This window comes from Pan troglodytes, chromosome 20, assembly GCF_028858775.2.
Source record: "Pan troglodytes isolate AG18354 chromosome 20, NHGRI_mPanTro3-v2.0_pri, whole genome shotgun sequence".
In the NCBI taxonomy this organism is placed as follows: Eukaryota; Metazoa; Chordata; class Mammalia; order Primates; family Hominidae; genus Pan; species Pan troglodytes.
Genome location: NC_072418.2, coordinates 5,953,566 through 5,970,846, shown reverse-complemented (window position 1 = coordinate 5,970,846; position 17,281 = coordinate 5,953,566). Strand labels below are relative to the sequence as shown.

At 61.4% G+C, this 17,281-nt stretch overlaps 1 protein-coding gene across 2 annotated transcripts; it reads left to right on the top strand.

Moving 5' to 3' along the window:
- Positions 1 to 1,108: 1,108 nt before the first annotated feature.
- Positions 1,109 to 17,266, top strand: CACTIN (cactin, spliceosome C complex subunit). Of its 2 annotated transcripts, none has more exons than XM_016937056.4 (11): positions 1,109 to 1,325; positions 3,770 to 4,244; positions 7,136 to 7,231; positions 7,666 to 7,811; positions 8,691 to 8,853; positions 8,944 to 9,058; positions 13,328 to 13,520; positions 14,331 to 14,453; positions 14,552 to 14,853; positions 15,494 to 16,003; positions 16,938 to 17,266. In XM_016937056.4, the coding sequence occupies exons 1-10, from the start codon at positions 1,159 to 1,161 to the stop codon at positions 15,982 to 15,984; spliced, it is 2,271 nt and encodes a 756-aa protein (XP_016792545.1). In that variant the 5' UTR covers positions 1,109 to 1,158; the 3' UTR covers positions 15,985 to 16,003; positions 16,938 to 17,266. The 2 variants fall into 2 exon arrangements, with proteins under 2 accessions (XP_016792545.1, XP_063657075.1); XM_063801005.1 differs by lacking the exon at positions 16,938 to 17,266 and adding an exon at positions 2,359 to 2,473 and having other exon boundaries at positions 1,131 to 1,325; positions 15,494 to 16,127.
- The last annotated feature ends 15 nt before the right edge of the window (positions 17,267 to 17,281 follow it).

The window sequence follows — 17,281 nt, the reverse complement described above, 5'->3', positions numbered from 1 at the left end:
GGTGCATGCCACCACGCCCGGCTAATTTTTGTATTGTTTAGTAGAGATAGGGTTTCACCATATTGGCCAGGCTGGTCTTGAACTCCCGACCTCAGGTGATCCGCCCGCCTCGGCCTCTCAAAGTGCTGGGATTACAGGCGTGAGCCACCGTGCCCGGCCAAGATAAACATTTTTAAAGTTAGCTTAAATTACTATCATCCTCCATAAACAGGCCTTCCCAGCCCCGAGTGGTTAGAACTGCACGGGGTGGTGGTAGCAGCCACCATGGGCTAGGGGAGCTCAGGACGGGACATCAGCGTCTTCTAGGTCTCTGGCCTCCAGCCTTGCCCCTGAAGTCCGTCCTCCCACGCCAAACTTGTTTCAACAGCAAGTCCCCCAAACCCTGCTCACAACCCTCCCACGGGTCCCCAGCACCCACACCACAAAGCTGGGCAGCCTGGGTTGAGAAGGCAAGCGTTAAGAGTGACTTTCCCTCTCTGAGCCTCAGTTTCCCCGTCTCTAAAATGGGTTCATGGGGGACTACAGGAAGTTATCAAAGTTTTTGTTTTTTTTTAAAGCTTAACTCCCAAAATACATAGGTGTTCATTGGCAGGTGGTGGAGCATAACGATGACTCTCATAAGAAGGCTTTTCAGTTTCTGTCCCCGCGCCCGCCCTCTGCCCTCTGGAGCTGCCTGGCACCTAACACCTTCACGGTTCCTCGCCTTTCGGGGACCTCGCTCCCCGGACACGCCTCTCCTCGGCCACGCCCCTGGCCACGCCAATGAAGCGCTACTTCCGGCCTAGACCCGCTTCTTATTGGTCTCGTCTCGGCAGGCCCCTCCCTGCACAAGGTTCCTAGTTTGCCCTTGCCCCGCCCACAGTTTCTCAGGCCCCCTGAGGCGCGGGGACCCGCCTGGGGCTGCCTCCAGCACTCCCTGAAAGGAGACTCCGCCACCCTGGAGGCAACAATCCCACTGGAGTCAATCACGCGGTCCACATTTGCAGACGCAGTGGAGAGTCTGGGGTGTCGGAGTCCTTGCGGGCTGGGGCGGCGGGATGGGTTGCTCTTTCCCGGCTCAGGCGCAAATGGGGCAGCCTGGAGAGCGCCATGGGCGAGGAAGGCCCCCAGCGCAGGCTTCGGCTATTGGTGTCGGTGCCGCGGCCACTGGCCCAGCCGATGGGTCGGGACACACGCTCGCGCTCGCGGTCCGCGGGTCGCCGGGGCCGAAGGCAGCGGAGTCAGAGCGGGAGCCGAAGTCGGAGCAGGAGCCATGGGCGGCGAAACCGACGGCGCCGGGAGGACGAGGGACGGCGCAGACGGAGGCGGCGGAGCCGGGAGCGCAGGTGGGGTCGCTGCGGAAGCAGCGCTGGGGATCCGGCTCCTACCTCAGGAGCGCCCGAGCGAGGGTTGGAGATCCCGGGGAACCGGGAAACCCCCGACTTACTCGGGGAGGGCTTCCTGGAGAAGGGGACAACTGACCACCGGTTGGAATTAACCTGGCAGCGGAAGGAAGGCGAGAGGCGTTCCAGGCAGGGGACCGGGCGGTTGGAGGGACAGCCCGGAGCCGGGTGAGCGAGGCGGCGGGGAGGTAACGAGAGATCAGATCAGATCATATCGAGCCCTGTGTGCTCAGCACATTAGATCTTGGCTATTAGTCGGAGGGAAATGGAGAGCCTTGAGAGGAGTTTGGGTAGGGGAGTGACGTGGACTGACTTAACTCTGCAAACTTTCTGGCTTTGAGGTGGAGAAGGGATGGAGCGGGGTAGGCAGGAGCGGCATCAGAGTAGGACGGCACAATTGTCCAGACAGTAGATGATGGCAGCCTCGATGGGAGGGAGGCTGTAGTCAACCACAGCGGGCAAAGTGCGTAGATTTCAGAGGGATTCTGGAAGTAGAGGAGACAACATTTGCTAATGGAGGTGGGCTGTGGGAGGGAAAAAGACTCGGTGTCAGCTGGCAGGACTCACAGCTGACTCCTGGTACCTGAATCTCAGCTTCCTCGTGGTCCTTTTCTTCTGGAGATGGGGCACTTGGTCGGATTTGCCTTGAGCCGGCTCCAGTACAGAGAAACCAAAATGGGGACAGGGACTGATTCCCAGACCGGGGCCCCAGTGCTGGCTCAGCCCCTTCGTGGCTGACACTCAGGCCAGTCTTGCCCCGCTCTGGGCCAAGTTCACTCATCTGTTGTTGGTTTTTTTGTTTGTTTGTTTTTGAGACGGAGTCTTGCTCTGTCGCCCAGGCTGGGGTGCAGTGGCACGATCTCGGCTGTTACCTCTGCCTCCTGGGTTCAAGCGATTCTTCAGCGTCAGCCTCCCGGGTAGCTGGGGTTACAGGTGCTTGTTGCCACACCCAGCTAATTTTTGAATTTTTTCGTAGAACTGGGGTTTCTCCATGTTGGCCAGGCAGGTCTTGAACTCCTGGCCTCAAGTGATCTGCCCGCCTCGGCCTCCCAAAGTGCTGGGATTACAGGCGTGAGCCACCGCGCCTGCCCGTAAGTCTTGTTAATGTCATCTTTGTGTTTTTTCGCCTACCATTTTCTGGTATTGGAATTATTCGCAATAATTTGCCACTCTAGATATGTAATTAGAATTAATGTTCACGAAAATTCAGTTGAACTTGTGGCCAATATTTAAGGGCTCTGCAATGATTGGTTTCAACATAGTTTAGATTTTTTTGACATGAGCTTAATGGGTAGAGCATTTAACAAAATATTTGGCAGTTCTCTGTGTACGAAGACCCCTAAACGTGACTGAGCGCAGTGGCCCACATCTGTAATCCCAACACTTTGGGAGGCTGAGACAGGAGGCTTGCCTGAGCCCAGGAGTTCAAGACCAGCCTGGGCAACATAGCAAGACCCTTCTGTACAAAAAAAATGTAGAGTTACCTGGGCGTGGTGGTGTGTGCCTGTAGTCCCCGCTACTCAGGAGGCTGAGGCGAGAGGATGGCTTGAGCCCAGGAGGTCAAGGCTGCAGTGAGCTCTGATCATGCCACTGCACTCTAGCCTGTGTGACAGAGGGAGACTCTGTCTCTAATAAATAAAAATATAGACCTTGTCTTTAGCAGACTCTGTGTCTAGTAGACCTTGTCTCTAAGAAATAAAATTAAAGGCCCCTGAACCACCCCTGAGGTTGTGCATCTTCCATTCCCTGCGCTCTACTCTGTTAACTCCTGTCCATCCTGTGGGACTAGTTCAAATACCACTTCCATCTAGGAAGCCCTCCCTTGACAGCCTAAATGTGTTCGGGTCCCCTGGTTCATACCCTTATAATTCCTGCGCCACCAGCCCCAGCCACCTCCCTGCCCGCGCCTCCTCCCTCTCCCCCACACTCTGTCTCAGCCACACAGCCTCCTTGTTGTTCTTAGAATGTGGCAGGTCAGTGCCTGCCTCTAGGCCCTCGCTCTTGCTCTGCCTCGAGCACTCTCCCTCCGAATCCATCCATCGCTGCCTCCCCACTCCCTCCAGACCTTGGCTCAGTGTCAGCTCCTGAGAGAGCCCCTCTCTGACCTCGGCCCTGCAGCCCCAGCCCCTGTGCTCGGCATCGCTACTCTTTGTGGCTTCTGCCTCTGCCTCTGCCTAGTGTTGCGTGGTGTGTTTATTTGTTGATGTCTTCCTTGTTGGGGCCCACCAGAGGGTGAGCCCAGGAAGGCAGAAGCCATCAGTATTTGGGTCACTGCTGTGTCCCCAGAACCTAGAACAGTGCCTGCTACCCCACGGACACCCAGTAAGCATCTGTGGAGCAGATGACAGCTGCAGGCACTGAGCAGGCATCCATGGTCCTCTCCGCAGGTCAGATTCAGAGGAAGAGCGGTGGCAGCGCTCAGGGATGCGAAGCCGGAGCCCCCCGCGGCCCAAGTGGCGCTCAAGGGATGGGTCCTCTCATTCGGACTCAGGAGAGGAGCAGTCACGGGGCCAGTGGGCTCGCCGGCGACGGCGCGCACGCTCGTGGTCTCCTAGCTCCTCAGCATCCAGCTCCGCGTCTCCAGGGCGATCCCAGAGCCCCCGGGCGGCCGCGGCTGCCCTGAGCCAGCAGCAGAGCCTGCAGGAGCGGCTGCGGCTGCGGGAGGAGCGGAAGCAGCAGGAGGAGCTGATGAAGGCCTTCGAGACGCCCGAGGAGAAGCGCGCACGGCGGCTGGCCAAGAAGGAGGCCAAGGAGCGCAAGAAGCGGGAGAAGATGGGCTGGGGTGAGGAGTACATGGGCTACACCAACACCGACAACCCCTTCGGAGACAACAACCTGCTGGGCACCTTCATCTGGAATAAGGTGGGCCCCGCCGGGTGGTGGCCTCTGTCCTTGTAGCATTTCCACTGTTTCTGGAGACCCCAACACTTGAGACACTCCCAGCCTGCCCTTGATCGTGCAAGAGTTGGTTTTACACACACATGCATAATAAGCAAGCTTCTGCCGCCATCAGCTTTCTTTTTTGACACAGGGTCTCGCTCTGTCACCCAGGCTGGAGTGAAGTGGCGCGATCTCGGCTCACTGCAAGCTCCACCTCCTGGGTTCATGCCATTCTCCTGCCTCAGCCTCCTGAGTAGCTGGGGCTACAGGCGCCCGCTACCACGCCCGGCTGATTTTTTGTATTTTTAGTAGAGACAGGGTTTCACCGTGTTAGCCAGGATGGTCTCCATCTCCTGACCTTGTGATCCACCCGCCTTGGCCTCCCAAAGTGCTGGGATTACAGGCGTGAGCCACCACGCCCGGCCAGCTTTCTTTTTTGACACAGGGTCTCGCTCTGTCGCCCGGGCTGGAGTGCAGTGGCGTGATGGTGGCTAACTGCAGCCTTGACCTCCTGGCCTCAAGCGATCCTCCTACCTCAGCCTTTTGACTTGCTGGGACTACAGGCACCACCACCATGCCCGGCTAATTTTGTGTTTTTTTTGTAAAGATGGAGTCTCACTATGTTGGCCAGGCTGGTCTCGAACTCCTAAGCTCAAGTGATTTTCCCACCTCGGCCTCCCAGAGTTCTGGGATTACAGGCGTGAGCCACTGCGCCCAGCCCACCGTCATTTTCTTGCCATTAACTGTGTCTCTTGCGGTGTAAGCTTCAGCCATTCTTTGCCCCGAACACCAGCCCAACCTGAAACCTGTCTAGAGAGCCAGCTCTTGGCGTCACGTACCCAGGACAGGGTTCCACAGTTCCAGGCGCTCTGTCGTCTGAGCTGGTTCTTTCGTTCTGCACCTGCCATTTAGCCACCAGTCACACTGGTGGCATAAGACAACAGAACTTATCATCTCTTCGTTCTGGAGGCCAGAAGTCCAAAATCAAGGCGTGGGCAGGTGTGGGCAGGACCCCACTCCCTCTGGGGGCCGAGGGGAGGCCCCTCCTGCCTCTCCCAGCTCCAGTCATGGCCGGTGATTCCTGGGCCCTCCCTGGCTTGCAGCCGCAGAACCCGGCCTGTTCCTGTGTTGCGTGGCTGGCTGCCTTCCCGTCTCTGTCTCCATACGGCCTTCTGCTCCGTGTGTCTGTGTGTCAGTGTTCCTCTTCCCATGAGGACACCAGGCGTTGGATGAGGGCCCGCCACCTCCAGGATGACCGCATCTTACCTACATCTGCAAGGCCTCATCACTTTTTTTTTTTTTTTTTTGAGATGGAGTCTCACTCTGTTGCCCAGACTAGAATGCAATGGCGCAATCTCAGCTCACTGCAACCTCCGCTTCCTGGGTTCAAGTGATTCCCCTGCCCCAGCCTCCCAAGTAGCTGGAATTACAGGCGGGTGCCACCACACTCAGCTAATTTTTGTATTTTTAGTAGAGACAGAGTTTAACCGTGTTGGTCAGGCTGGTCTCGAACTCCTGACCTCAAGTGATCTGCCCGCCTTGGCCTCCCTATATGCTGGGATTACAGGTGTCAGCCACCATACCTGGCCAAGACCTCATTTCACATAGGGTCATGATTACAGCTGCAGGGGTTCAGACGGGGATATGCCTGCGGGGGACACAGCTCATCTGAAGCAGCGTCCACTTGTGGAGGAGGTGGAACAGGCAACGTGTGGGCTGGGCCGACTGCACCTGCTCACCGGTTGCGCAGTTGGGAGCTGTGGGGTCCCCAGGTGGCTTCTGCCCAATGTCGTCTGAGAACACAACGAGCTCCTTCCGCCTCGGGGCCCTCACACTGCCGCGCCCCTGCCTGGACATGCTCTGCCCCTTCCCCGGCTGTTCTCTTCCATCAGGACTCAACTGACACATCCCCTCTTGAGAGACCCCTTCCTGGCCCCTTGCTCCCCAGACCCCCCAGAGTTCTTTATTGAGGCACACACTGCTGCCTGGCACTTCATCGCCACCATGTGCTGTGCGCCTGCGGTGTGCTGGGCACCACCGTGAGCTCTGGGCGGGCAGCCGTGGAGGAGGAAGATGTGGTCATCATTGACGCCTGTGGAAGCGGCCCCAGGCTGGGTTGGATAGACCACAGAGTGGCCCGGGTGTCTGGGGGTGGTCCCCAGCCATGCAGCCTGTGTCCCTGGAGGCAAGTTCTTCTGGGCGGCAGGGGTTCCTGGAACCCCCTCATGGCGACGGGGCGCCGGGAGCCTGGGGAAGGTGGTCGGGAAGTGGGGGCTGCGCACCAGGCTCTCAGACAGCTGCTGGAAGAAGCCAGCTTTGAGGGTCTCCAGGCTGGGACAAGCCCATCAGTGGCCACCCCTGTGCCCCGCTGTGTGGGCGGGGCCCCATGACCCCACAGGTTTGCTTTCAGAGCTGCTGCTGCCCCCACTCACTGTTCCTGCCCTGTCCCACGCACAGTGGGGGACCCTGACTTGCTGAGGGCGTGGCCTTGACGTCCGAAGCACTCAGACTCCCGGGTAAAGCGAGTCAGCAGGCCCCGAGCAAGGCTCTTCTGTTGGGGGCTGGGGTGGCCCCGAGCGAGGCCCTCCTGTTGGGAGTTAGGGTGGCCCCGAGTGAGGCCCTCCTGTTGAGAGTTGGGGTGGCCCCTTCTTACCCTTTGCATACATCTCACTCCCAGTGGGGGCGCCATGTCTGCACTGAATTGGATCCACTGGGTTTCAGGAGTGATAAGGAGGGGGTGGAAGACGTGCAGTGTTGGCGGGTCACCTCTCTCTGCAAAACAAGGGCCCTGGTCAATCTCTTGGACGAAGGAGCTGAGGAGGGGGGCGAGGGGGCGGGTCTGTGCTCAGGGCAGGTGTGCTTGGTGCTTCCAGGCCCTGGAGAAGAAGGGGATCAGCCACCTGGAGGAGAAGGAGCTGAAGGAGCGGAACAAGAGGATCCAGGAGGACAACCGGCTGGAGCTGCAGAAGGTAGGCACCCTGCCAGCCCACTGAGCAGGGCCCTCCCTTTCCAGGGCCTGGAGGCCTGCCCCCTCTGGCAGGACTTGAGGGGCTTAAGTGGGAAGTCCCGGGGGCTGGCTTCAGGTAAGGCTGGATCCAGGGGCTCAGACCATGGCCCCAGGAAACTGTTTCCCTCCACCTCTCGGCTCTGCTGGCCTCGGGCCTTCACTCCCACATGCTCCCTTCAGGGTGGCCGAGAGGACCCCAGCTGATCCGAGCTGCTGAGTCTCGGGCAGGAGGGCCCTCTCCCTTCCCAAGGTCTGTCCGCCAGCCCAGGCATCTCCGGACCAATCCCTGTGCCCAGGGCAGCTGGGTGAAGGCTGGGCCCCCATCATCACAGCCCCTCCCCCCGCAGCCCCGCGGACCGCACGGCCCCCGCTGCCCTCAGCCTCCTGTGCCTGCAGGTAAAGCAGCTGCGGCTGGAGCGGGAGCGGGAGAAGGCCATGCGCGAGCAGGAGCTGGAGATGTTGCAGCGCGAGAAAGAGGCAGAGCACTTCAAGACATGGGAGGAGCAGGAGGACAACTTCCATCTCCAGCAGGCCAAGCTGCGGTGCGCCGGGGCCTCCCCTCCCCCCGACCCAGACTTGGAGCCAGGGCCGGGCACTGGCTGTCACTCTGGAAGCCACTGCTCTCCCACCCTTCAGGGTCCCACATGGCACTTCCGGGGACCTTCCATTCCTGACCCCTTCCCGGGCGGCAAGGCTCCTGTCTCCTGTGCTCCCCCGCTGGGCAGGGCGCAGAGGAGACGGGCCCAGGTGAACGGCACCCCACGCATGCTGGACGCCAGTCCTGCACCGACTGCAGTTGTCCCTCCCACACTCCACCCAGGAGGGTGGCACCCCCATCCGCCTGGTTTACAGACAAGCTGAGGCTCTGGGGTGTCCCTGCTTGCCTTGGGCCCTGTGGCGGGTGACATCAGGCTCCTCCCAGCTCGGGCCTCCCTGGTGACGGGTTCCCTTGGGTTGGACCAGGGCCCGCCTGCAACGCGTACCCCCCTGCAGGCCCAGAACAGAACCCTGGCTCTCTGCCCCGAGTGGTCTGCCTGGGGGAGGAGGTGGTTGCAAGGCAGTGACTACTCTGGCCCCCCAGCCTGCCTCTGCTTCAGCTCCTCCACTCTTCCCCATCACAGCCCACATAGAAGCCGCCATCCTGGGCACATCCCAGAGGCCCTCCAGGAAGCCCCTCCCACCTGGCCCACCTCCAGGTCCACGCTGCGTGCACTTTGTCTGCACTGCTGGCCTGCGCCCTTTGGCTGACCCGGCTCACTCTACCTTATGCCTCCTCCTCCTCCTCCAGGAAGCCTTCCCTGACCACCCCCAACGGGTCAGGCCCCTCCTCGGCTCCCACCGGTGTGGTCACCCCAAGGGCAGGGTCTTTAGCATGGAGGGTACAGCCCAGGCTCTGATGCCACCTTCCCTGCTCCCCACAGTTCCAAGATCCGCATCCGGGACGGGCGGGCCAAGCCCATCGACCTGCTGGCCAAGTACATCAGCGCCGAGGATGACGACCTGGCCGTGGAGATGCATGAGCCCTACACGTTCCTCAACGGCCTCACCGTGGCCGACATGGAGGACCTGCTGGAGGATATCCAGGTACCCAGCCCCACCTGATGCTCCGCTGACCTGCACCGTCACCCCCACCCCAGCCACGCCCATGCCCTGACCCCTGCCCCCTGCCCCCAGGTCTACATGGAGCTGGAGCAGGGCAAGAACGCCGACTTCTGGCGGGACATGACCACCATCACCGAGGACGAGATCTCCAAGCTCCGCAAGCTGGAGGCCTCGGGCAAGGGGCCAGGTAACGGTGGGCATGGGCCTGGGCTCCAGGGAAGCTGCGGGGGCTACAGTGTTCACCCAGAAGCCTCAGACTTGCCGTGGGGCCTGGTGCTCTCTGCAGGCCTCGGTTTCCCCAACTGGGGCCTCCCCTTCTGGGCCGAGCCACCAGGGGGCAGCAGCGGGCAGTAGGCCCTGGGAGGGATGAGGGGGGCGGGCCTCTGTCTGGGGTGCAGGGCCAGCAGCGTCCAGACCCAGCGTCCCGTTAACGCTGACTCGGCGGTGCCGGCCTTATGGGAGCCACGGGGCTTTCCGCTCGCGTTTCAGTGCTCACAGTGGCTCTGCCTGTTTGACAGCAGGTCTCGCTCCACCTGGCCTGAAGGCCGTGCAGCCCAGCTTCAGGGCGCTCCCTGTCCCGTGCGTCAGTTCGTGCCCCTCCAACCTGATGGGCTTTTAAAATCACGTTTCCCTCCCCTCCGTGTGGTTGCACACACATGGTCACCGGGGATGCTCTAAAGCGTCTACCCTGAGCACTGCGGACATGTGGGCTGGGCCGTTCCCTAGGGTGGGGCCGTCCTGGACACTGCTGGGTGCTGAGCAACGTCCCTGGCCTCCACCCACCCCGGGTCAGGAGCACCCCTAGTCCTGACAACCGCAGATGTCTCCAGACGTCGCCCAGAGTCCCCTGGGGGCAGAACTGCCCTAGATGAGACCCCCACTCCGGTCTAAAAGCCAACCACAGCAGCCCTGCCCCCTCCCCCCCAAAATCCACGCCCCAGCGGCTGCTGTAACAGTGCCTGGCTCTCATGGGCCACGCATCCCTGTCGATAGACCCGGTCCTTCCCCTGCCCTCTCTCTCAGGCCTTGGGTGCCATCATGGTGGCCAAGGATCCCAGGAGGCTGGGTCAGTGTCATTTGCAGCCCTCAGTGTGGTCTGTGGCAGGTCCTTCCTAGGAAAGAGCCTGTGGCTTTCCTCTTTTTCAGTGGAGCTTTGTGTTCCCCGGAGGTGGAGTTCACTCAGCCATCCTGTCCCTCCAGTGGTCTCCTCCGTGGGGCACATTCTCCCGTAACCTCAGAGAGGCAGGGCAGTTCTCCAGCATCAGAGGTGTGTCCGTTAAGGGTCTTGGTGTGCTCCTGCTGGTGGCAGCGGGGCTGGGCAAAGACTTCTGGGTGCAGTACATTTTCCTTCAGAAGCCGCAGACCCTACCCACCGGCTGCAGGAAGCCTGGGAGGCGTTTCCAGCGTTGCCCTAGGCCCCACCCTCTCCTGTAAGCCTGGGAGGCATTTCCAGCGTTCCCCATTGCGCTAGGCCCCGGCCTCTCCCGTCCCTTCCATGGCCTTCTGCCTCCACCACGTCTGCTCAGCCCTCCTTTCCCCTCACGCGTTACAGTTGGGGACCCCAGGTGGCTTTGGTGTCCTCCGAGGGAGTTTCTGATTCTCCTTTCAACATGGTTTCCAGGAGTAGGGAACCGAGGGGTCTTGACTTTGCTGTCCCCCTGGAGACCCACAGAGCCCCTGTCCTGGATCTTCTTAAATTAATTGGGCTTTTCCTTTTACTTTTCATTTTTCAGAGACAAGGTCTCGCTCTGTCGCCCAGGCGAGAGTTGAGTGGCGCGATCAAGGCTCACTGTAGCCTCGACTTCCTGGGTTCAGGTGATCCTCCCGCCTCAGCCTCCCTAGAAGCTGGGACTACAGGCGCTCACCATCACACCCAGCTATTTTATTTTATTTATTTTTTGAGAAGGAGTCTCACTCTGTCACCAGGCTGGAGTGCAGTGGTGCGATCTCTGCTCACTGTGACCTCTGCCTCCCAGATTCAAGCGATTCTCCTGCCTCAGCTGCCCAAGTAGCTGGGATTACAGACGCGCGCCATCACGCCCAGCTAATTTTTGTATTTTTAAGGAGACAGGGTTTCACCATGTTGGCCAGGATGGTCTCAATCTCTTGACCTCATGATCCTCCCACCTCAGCCTCCCAAAGTGCTGGGATTACAGACGTGAGCCACCGTGCCCAGCCACTTTTGAAAATTTTTTGTAGAGATGGGGTCTCACTGTGTTGCCCAGGCTAGTCTTGAACTCCTGGCCTCAAGCAATCCTCCTGCCTCACCTCCAAAATGGCTAGGATTAAAGGCGTGAGTGACTGCATGCTTTTTCTTTTTAATTTTTTACAAAATTAAAGTTTTTTTATTATTTCTGTAGGTTATTGGGGAACAGGTGGTGTTTGGTTACATGAATAAGTTTTTTTGTTTTTTGAGACGGTGTCTTGCTCTCTCGCCAGGATGGAGTGCAGTTGTGTGATCTCAGCTCACTGCAACCTCTGCCTCCTGGGTTCAAGCAATTCCCCTGCCTCAGCCTCCCAAGTAGCTGGGATTACAGGCACCTACCACCACACCCGGCTAATTTTTTGTATTTTAGTAGAAACAGGGTTTCACGATGTTGGCCAAGATGGTCTTGATCTCCTGACCTCGTGATCCACCCACCTCAGCCTCCAAAAGTGCTGGGATTACAGGCGTGAGCCACCGTGCCCGGCCGTTTACATGAATAAGTTCTTTAGTGGTGATTTGTGAGATTTTGGTGCACCTAGCTTTTTCTAGGAAGTTCTAACCCTACAGGAGGCTGTGCAGTAGAAAACGGGTGTCATCCCAGCTCAGCTTCATTAGCCTCCCACCCTGTGTAGGGACTGGCCTTTCCCCCACGCAGCCCCAGGGCCCTTGGCCTGCACCCCCAGCCTCTAGCAGCTGCTGGGACCCCCTAAACCCCCGGGCCCCCTTGTGGGCATTCGGGAGGCATCCAGACATGCAGCAGCACGTCCAGACCCGGCTTTCTATAGACGCTGACCTGGCGGCACCTGGCCTGGCTTCCTGGGAGCCTCGCAGCTGGGCTCTTCTGCTTGGGTTTCAGCGTTCATGGCAGCCCTGCCTGTCTGGGCACGGCTGCGCTGTGCTTGGCTGGGGCTGCCACGGATTCCAGTGCCACTTAGCGCCCAGCAAAGGGGCTGCAGCTCTGGGTGCCGATTCCAGGGTCCCAGGTGATTGGCTGGAGGGGACTCGGGTCCGTCTAGACTCTATCCAGTCCCCTGTGGTGTGGGTGTGGGCCTCTTGACCCTCTGTCCACCGGCGGGAACTGGAGAAGGCAGGTCTTGAGCAGGGTGCCTGCGCTGGTCACCCCCGCCCAGTGTGTCACCAGCAGCTATGCACCAAGCTCCCTGTGGGCCCAGCATGGCACACGGAACAGCAGCAGCCAGCCCCATTGCCCGCCTCGGGAAGCTGCCATCGCTGGATGGTCAGGGAGGGCTTCCTGGCGGAAGGGATGTTCTCACTGAGCATGGAGGATGCGAGGAATTCAGGAGGCGAACGGGACAGAGAAGGATGGGTGGCTGGCAGGAAGCACAGCGCGTGCAAAGGCCCAGAGGTGGCAGGGGTCGGGCATGGGCAGCAAGGGGCAGGGTTGTGAGGTGAGGCCAGACCCAGCGGGGTGGGTGGCAGTGGCCCGAGAGCAGCACTGAGGCCGCCGGGATGCCACGTGGTGTGGGGCAGAGCACGCGGAGTCAGGCTGGGCTCCGGCCTCCCAGCACCCCACTCCCGCCCTCAGCAGCCTCCCCGTCTATCCAGGAGGAACTTGAGCCTCGGGCCCCTGGGACAGTGGTAGATGCCAGACAGACTCCATGTAGGATGGGGGGCGGTGGTGGGGAGCCGTTTGTCCTGGGGCGGGCCCAGGACTTCCCCAGGGGCCAGCAGGGTGGCCTTCTTTGCTAGGCTTCACAGAGGGAAACTAAGGCCCAGAGAGGGCAGGCCACTTGCCCACAGTCACACAGCCCGGGCTGGCAGAGGAGATCTGAATTCCAGAGAGCCTGGCTACTGAGCACACCCCCCCACCCCCTCATGGGCTGCCCAAGGCCAGGGCAGAGTTGGGCCAGGTTGGTGGGCCGGGCCCACAACTAGGGTTCCCAGACCCACATATCAGACTCACCTGGGGAGGGGCATTCTCAGGGCCAGTCCTGGCTTCCCCCACGCTGGGGGCCTGGGCCTCCAGGGCAAGGCCTCAGCAACTGCATTTTAATGTGGCTCCCAACCTCCGCCCACCCCCTCCCCTCCGCTGTGGCCAGGGTGGTGACAACCTGAGACCAGGGAGGTGGCAGGACCCCTGTGAGCGGAGGGGACCGGACTGGATGGGACCCCTGTGGGGGAAGAGGAGGGGAGGGGGACCCCCCCCATGGCAGGGGAGGAGGCCCTGATGGGGTGGAGGAGCACGTAGGAAATGTGGAACCGCCCCCCCATGCCCCCACCCCGCTGCAGGTGAGCGCCGCGAGGGGGTCAACGCCTCCGTCAGCTCTGATGTGCAGTCGGTGTTCAAGGGGAAGACATACAACCAGCTGCAGGTCATCTTCCAGGGCATCGAGGGCAAAATCCGTGCTGGTGGCCCCAACCTGGACATGGGCTACTGGGAGAGCCTCCTGCAGCAGCTTCGTGCCCACATGGCGCGGGCCCGGTGAGCACTGGGTGTGGGTACCAGGGGTGGTGCCGTCCGGGTGGGATGGGTTTCGCCCCCTCCTGAGTCCTGGGTGGGGTGGGTCTCACCTCCTCCTGGGACCATGTGGGGTGGAGGGGGGCAGGAAAGTGCCGACTGGCCGGGGCCGGCCTGTGAGTGACGAAGGGGGGCCGGGGGGCGCGTAGGCCCGTGCCCTAGCGGGAAGGCCCCAGGATGCTCCAGTGCCCTCACCTGGAGTCAGCCCTGTTGGTCTCACAGGACTCCCCAGGAGCTTCCGCCCTTTAACGAGTACCTGGCGCGCTCCAGCAGCCATGGCATCACAGGAAGCCCCCAGGCGGCCTGCCTGTCCCCGCTGCCTTCCGCCCAGGCCCGCGCCCTCCCAGCGCTGCTGCCTCCCGGCCTCTGGCTGTGTACAGATTCCTGGAGTGTTTTTGGCACCGCTGTGTAAATACATGTCTCCTCTGCTAATTTGTAAATGTCTCTAAATTTATCATGCTTGTTGGCTGGTGTCCTGCTGGGCCCCTTCTCCCGGCCAGCCCCAGCCACAAGACACTGAAACTCCAACGTGAGACAGAGACCCACCTCTCCCTGCCACGGGATGGTTCACCAGGGTACCTGGGTCCTCTCGTCCTCTCTCCCATAAGCCTTGACCCTGAACTGACCAAGGCTGGGCAAAGGTCCCAGCCAGAGCCGTGGCTGCTCGCCACCTTCTCAGGGTCCTTGCAGCAATAAGGGGCGTGAGAATCTCGGTGGGGGTGGGGTGCGGAGCCCCTTCGCCTCCATGTGGGTGACCCCGGCCCTACGTCCCAGGCTGCGTGAGCGCCACCAGGACGTGCTGCGGCAGAAGCTGTACAAACTGAAGCAGGAGCAGGGCGTGGAGAGCGAGCCGCTGTTCCCCATCCTCAAGCAGGAGCCCCAGTCCCCCAGCCGCAGGTAGGCCCGGCCGGCACCCTGGGGACGCCGATGCAGACGCGGAGCAGGATGGAGGGGCCGTGGGCAGCCTCCGCGCCTCCAACGCTCTCTCCTCCCAGCCTGGAGCCTGAGGACGCGGCGCCCACCCCGCCCGGGCCCTCCTCGGAGGGCGGCCCCGCGGAGGCCGAGGTGGACGGCGCGACCCCGACAGAGGGCGACGGGGACGGTGACGGCGAGGGCGAGGGCGAGGCGGTGCTCATGGAGGAGGACCTGATCCAGCAGAGCCTGGACGACTACGACGCCGGCAGGTACAGCCCACGGCTGCTCACGGCGCACGAGCTGCCACTGGACGCGCATGTGCTGGAACCGGATGAGGACCTGCAGCGCCTGCAGCTCTCGCGCCAGCAGCTCCAGGTCACGGGTAAGGGCGGGGCTGGAGGGCAGGGGGCGGGGCCAGTGGGGCGAGCTGGGGGCGGGGCTTCTCCAGCCTCATTTCCCGGCCGAAGTCGCTGGCGTCAGTGGGGAGCTGCATGCTTCTTCTCCCCCGGGTCTCTGAGCGTCCGTTCCGTCACCTGCACGCGCACTGGGGCGTTCCTTCATTCATCCTGGGCTTGCTGGCCCACTGGCCTTGGGGCCACAGGTGGTGGAAGCTTTTACCGGCCGCTGTCCGAGCACTCCCTGGGCAGCCTCCGTCCTAAGAGGAGAAAATACCGGCTTCAGAAAACCCCTGGGCCAGGACCCCCTCGGGGGTCATGCGTGGGGCTGGATCCCGCAGCCAGGCCCTAACCACCAGGTTCTCCTGCCGCTCGGCGGGGAAGCGCGCTGCGCTTGGTCCCCACCCAGGAGGACGATAGATATGAAGACCAAGGTCTGGGGCTCGGGGCGGATGGTGTGGGTCTCAGGGTCGCCCAGGCCCTGTCCCCTCCCCATGTGCCTTAGCTCGCCCCAGCCTGTTTCCCTTTTGCGGGAGGCACCAGCGGCCGCCCCTGCCAGAGAGGCTAGGAGGGAGGCCAGGACCCAGGGGGAGGCCGAGGCCCGGGTGAACGCCGTCCCGCCCGCAGGAGACGCCAGCGAGAGCGCCGAGGACATCTTCTTCCGGCGGGCCAAGGAGGGCATGGGCCAGGACGAGGCGCAGTTCAGCGTGGAGATGCCGCTCACCGGCAAGGCCTACCTGTGGGCCGACAAGTACCGGCCACGCAAGCCGCGCTTCTTCAACCGCGTGCACACGGGCTTCGAGTGGAACAAGTACAACCAGACGCACTACGACTTTGACAACCCACCGCCCAAGATCGTGCAGGGATACAAGTTCAACATCTTCTACCCCGACCTCATCGACAAGCGCTCCACGCCCGAGTACTTCCTGGAGGCCTGCGCCGACAACAAGGATTTCGCCATCCTGCGCTTCCACGCGGGGCCGCCCTACGAGGACATCGCTTTCAAGATCGTCAACCGCGAGTGGGAATACTCGCACCGCCACGGCTTCCGCTGCCAGTTTGCCAACGGCATCTTCCAGCTGTGGTTTCACTTCAAGCGCTACCGCTACCGGCGGTGACGGCCCCGGGGAACGGCAGGCAGGTGTCCTCGGGGGCGCAGTAAAGGGGCTTCGGTGAAGCTGGTGGTCACTCCGGGGCCGCTGTCTGGGCTGCAGGGCCGCGGGTTCACGTCCCACCTCAGGCCGCATCTTTCTCTCGCCAGGCCTCAGTTTCCCCCTATATAAAAGGGGGGTCACCATTGAGCCTGCCATGGTGAGCTGAGGAGACGCTGGGACAGGCTGGCCTAGGGTCCCGATGCAACAGAGGGGGCGCTAGGGGCATCTTCCGAGCACGAGGGTGGCCAGCAGCCGCCAGCTGACCTCACCGTCCAGGCGGACACTCTCCGCCGCCCCTCAGCCAGGCTGGGTGTGGGGCCCACAGGGCCTGCCCCAAGCGGCGGCCACACAGGGTGTTGTGGAGATGGGCCAGAGGGGCCTGGGCTTGGTGGTGCCAGGCTTGTGAGAAGCAGGAAACTCAAGGCCAGCCCTGCCACATCACGGGGCACCCACTGGGCGTGAGGCAGAGCCCGCGGCTGTGGGGCAGCTCCAGCCCTGCCCACAGGCCACCCTCGCCCGCACAGGCGGCACTGAGGCCGGGACCCTGCTGGCGCCCGATCCGCCACTGCAGAAGAGATCCTCTTTGGACACCCACACTCTGCAGGGACTGGCCCCCAACTCACCCCGTGCTGGCTGGTGGGGTCCATTTCCCCGCAGCGGGTATGGAGGATGCGTCGAGGTCCCTGTCTCTGTCAAGGTCATGGGAACCAAAAGTCACTGAGCCGTCCTCCCCCCACCTCCGAGCACAGGGCCTGGAGGACAGGGGCTCCCTGAAGCCTGGGGGTTGGAGAAGGGTGAGGGGCTTCCCCCAGGGATCCCCACATCTGGCCTGCTCACGGGGCCTTGGAGCATGAGACCAGTGACCCCGAGTTTTGCCCATATCAAGACAGTGGCTCCTTCTCACTCCCCTTTCTCAGGCCAGGAGGGCCGAGGGCCACACGGGTGCCACAGCCCAGGTTGGAGTGGCCCAGCCGGCAGGCTTGTTCTTCAGCATCTGACGGGAACATCTCCAACAGAAGCAAAACGGAAAGTGCCTCCCGGACCCCCAGAGGGCCACCCAACCTCACCAGTCACCAGCCCCAGACCACCCACGGCCCCTCCCAGACACCCCGCCTCATCTGGAAATAGTTCCGTTTGTTTCTCTAAAAAGACTTTTGTAGGTGGGAAAAAAAATCTTTTATTCTCATGGAATTGGCCTATTGGCAAGATTGCATGTTTTTTTAATAAACGTTTTATTTTAGAATAATCTTAGGTTTGCAGA

What these genes read in the sequence shown, in the direction of transcription:
- CACTIN (XM_063801005.1), top strand. Translation starts at nt 1,253, where the DNA reads ATGGGCGGCGAAACCGACGGCGCCGGGAGGACGAGGGACGGCGCAGAC. An exon ending in GTGAGCCACCGCGCCTGCCC is followed by an intron (nt 2,474 to 3,769) that starts GTAAGTCTTGTT and finishes TCCTCTCCGCAG; the next exon opens with GTCAGATTCAGAGGAAGAGC. An exon ending in GCCCACATGGCGCGGGCCCG is followed by an intron (nt 13,521 to 14,330) that starts GTGAGCACTGGG and finishes CCTACGTCCCAG; the next exon opens with GCTGCGTGAGCGCCACCAGG.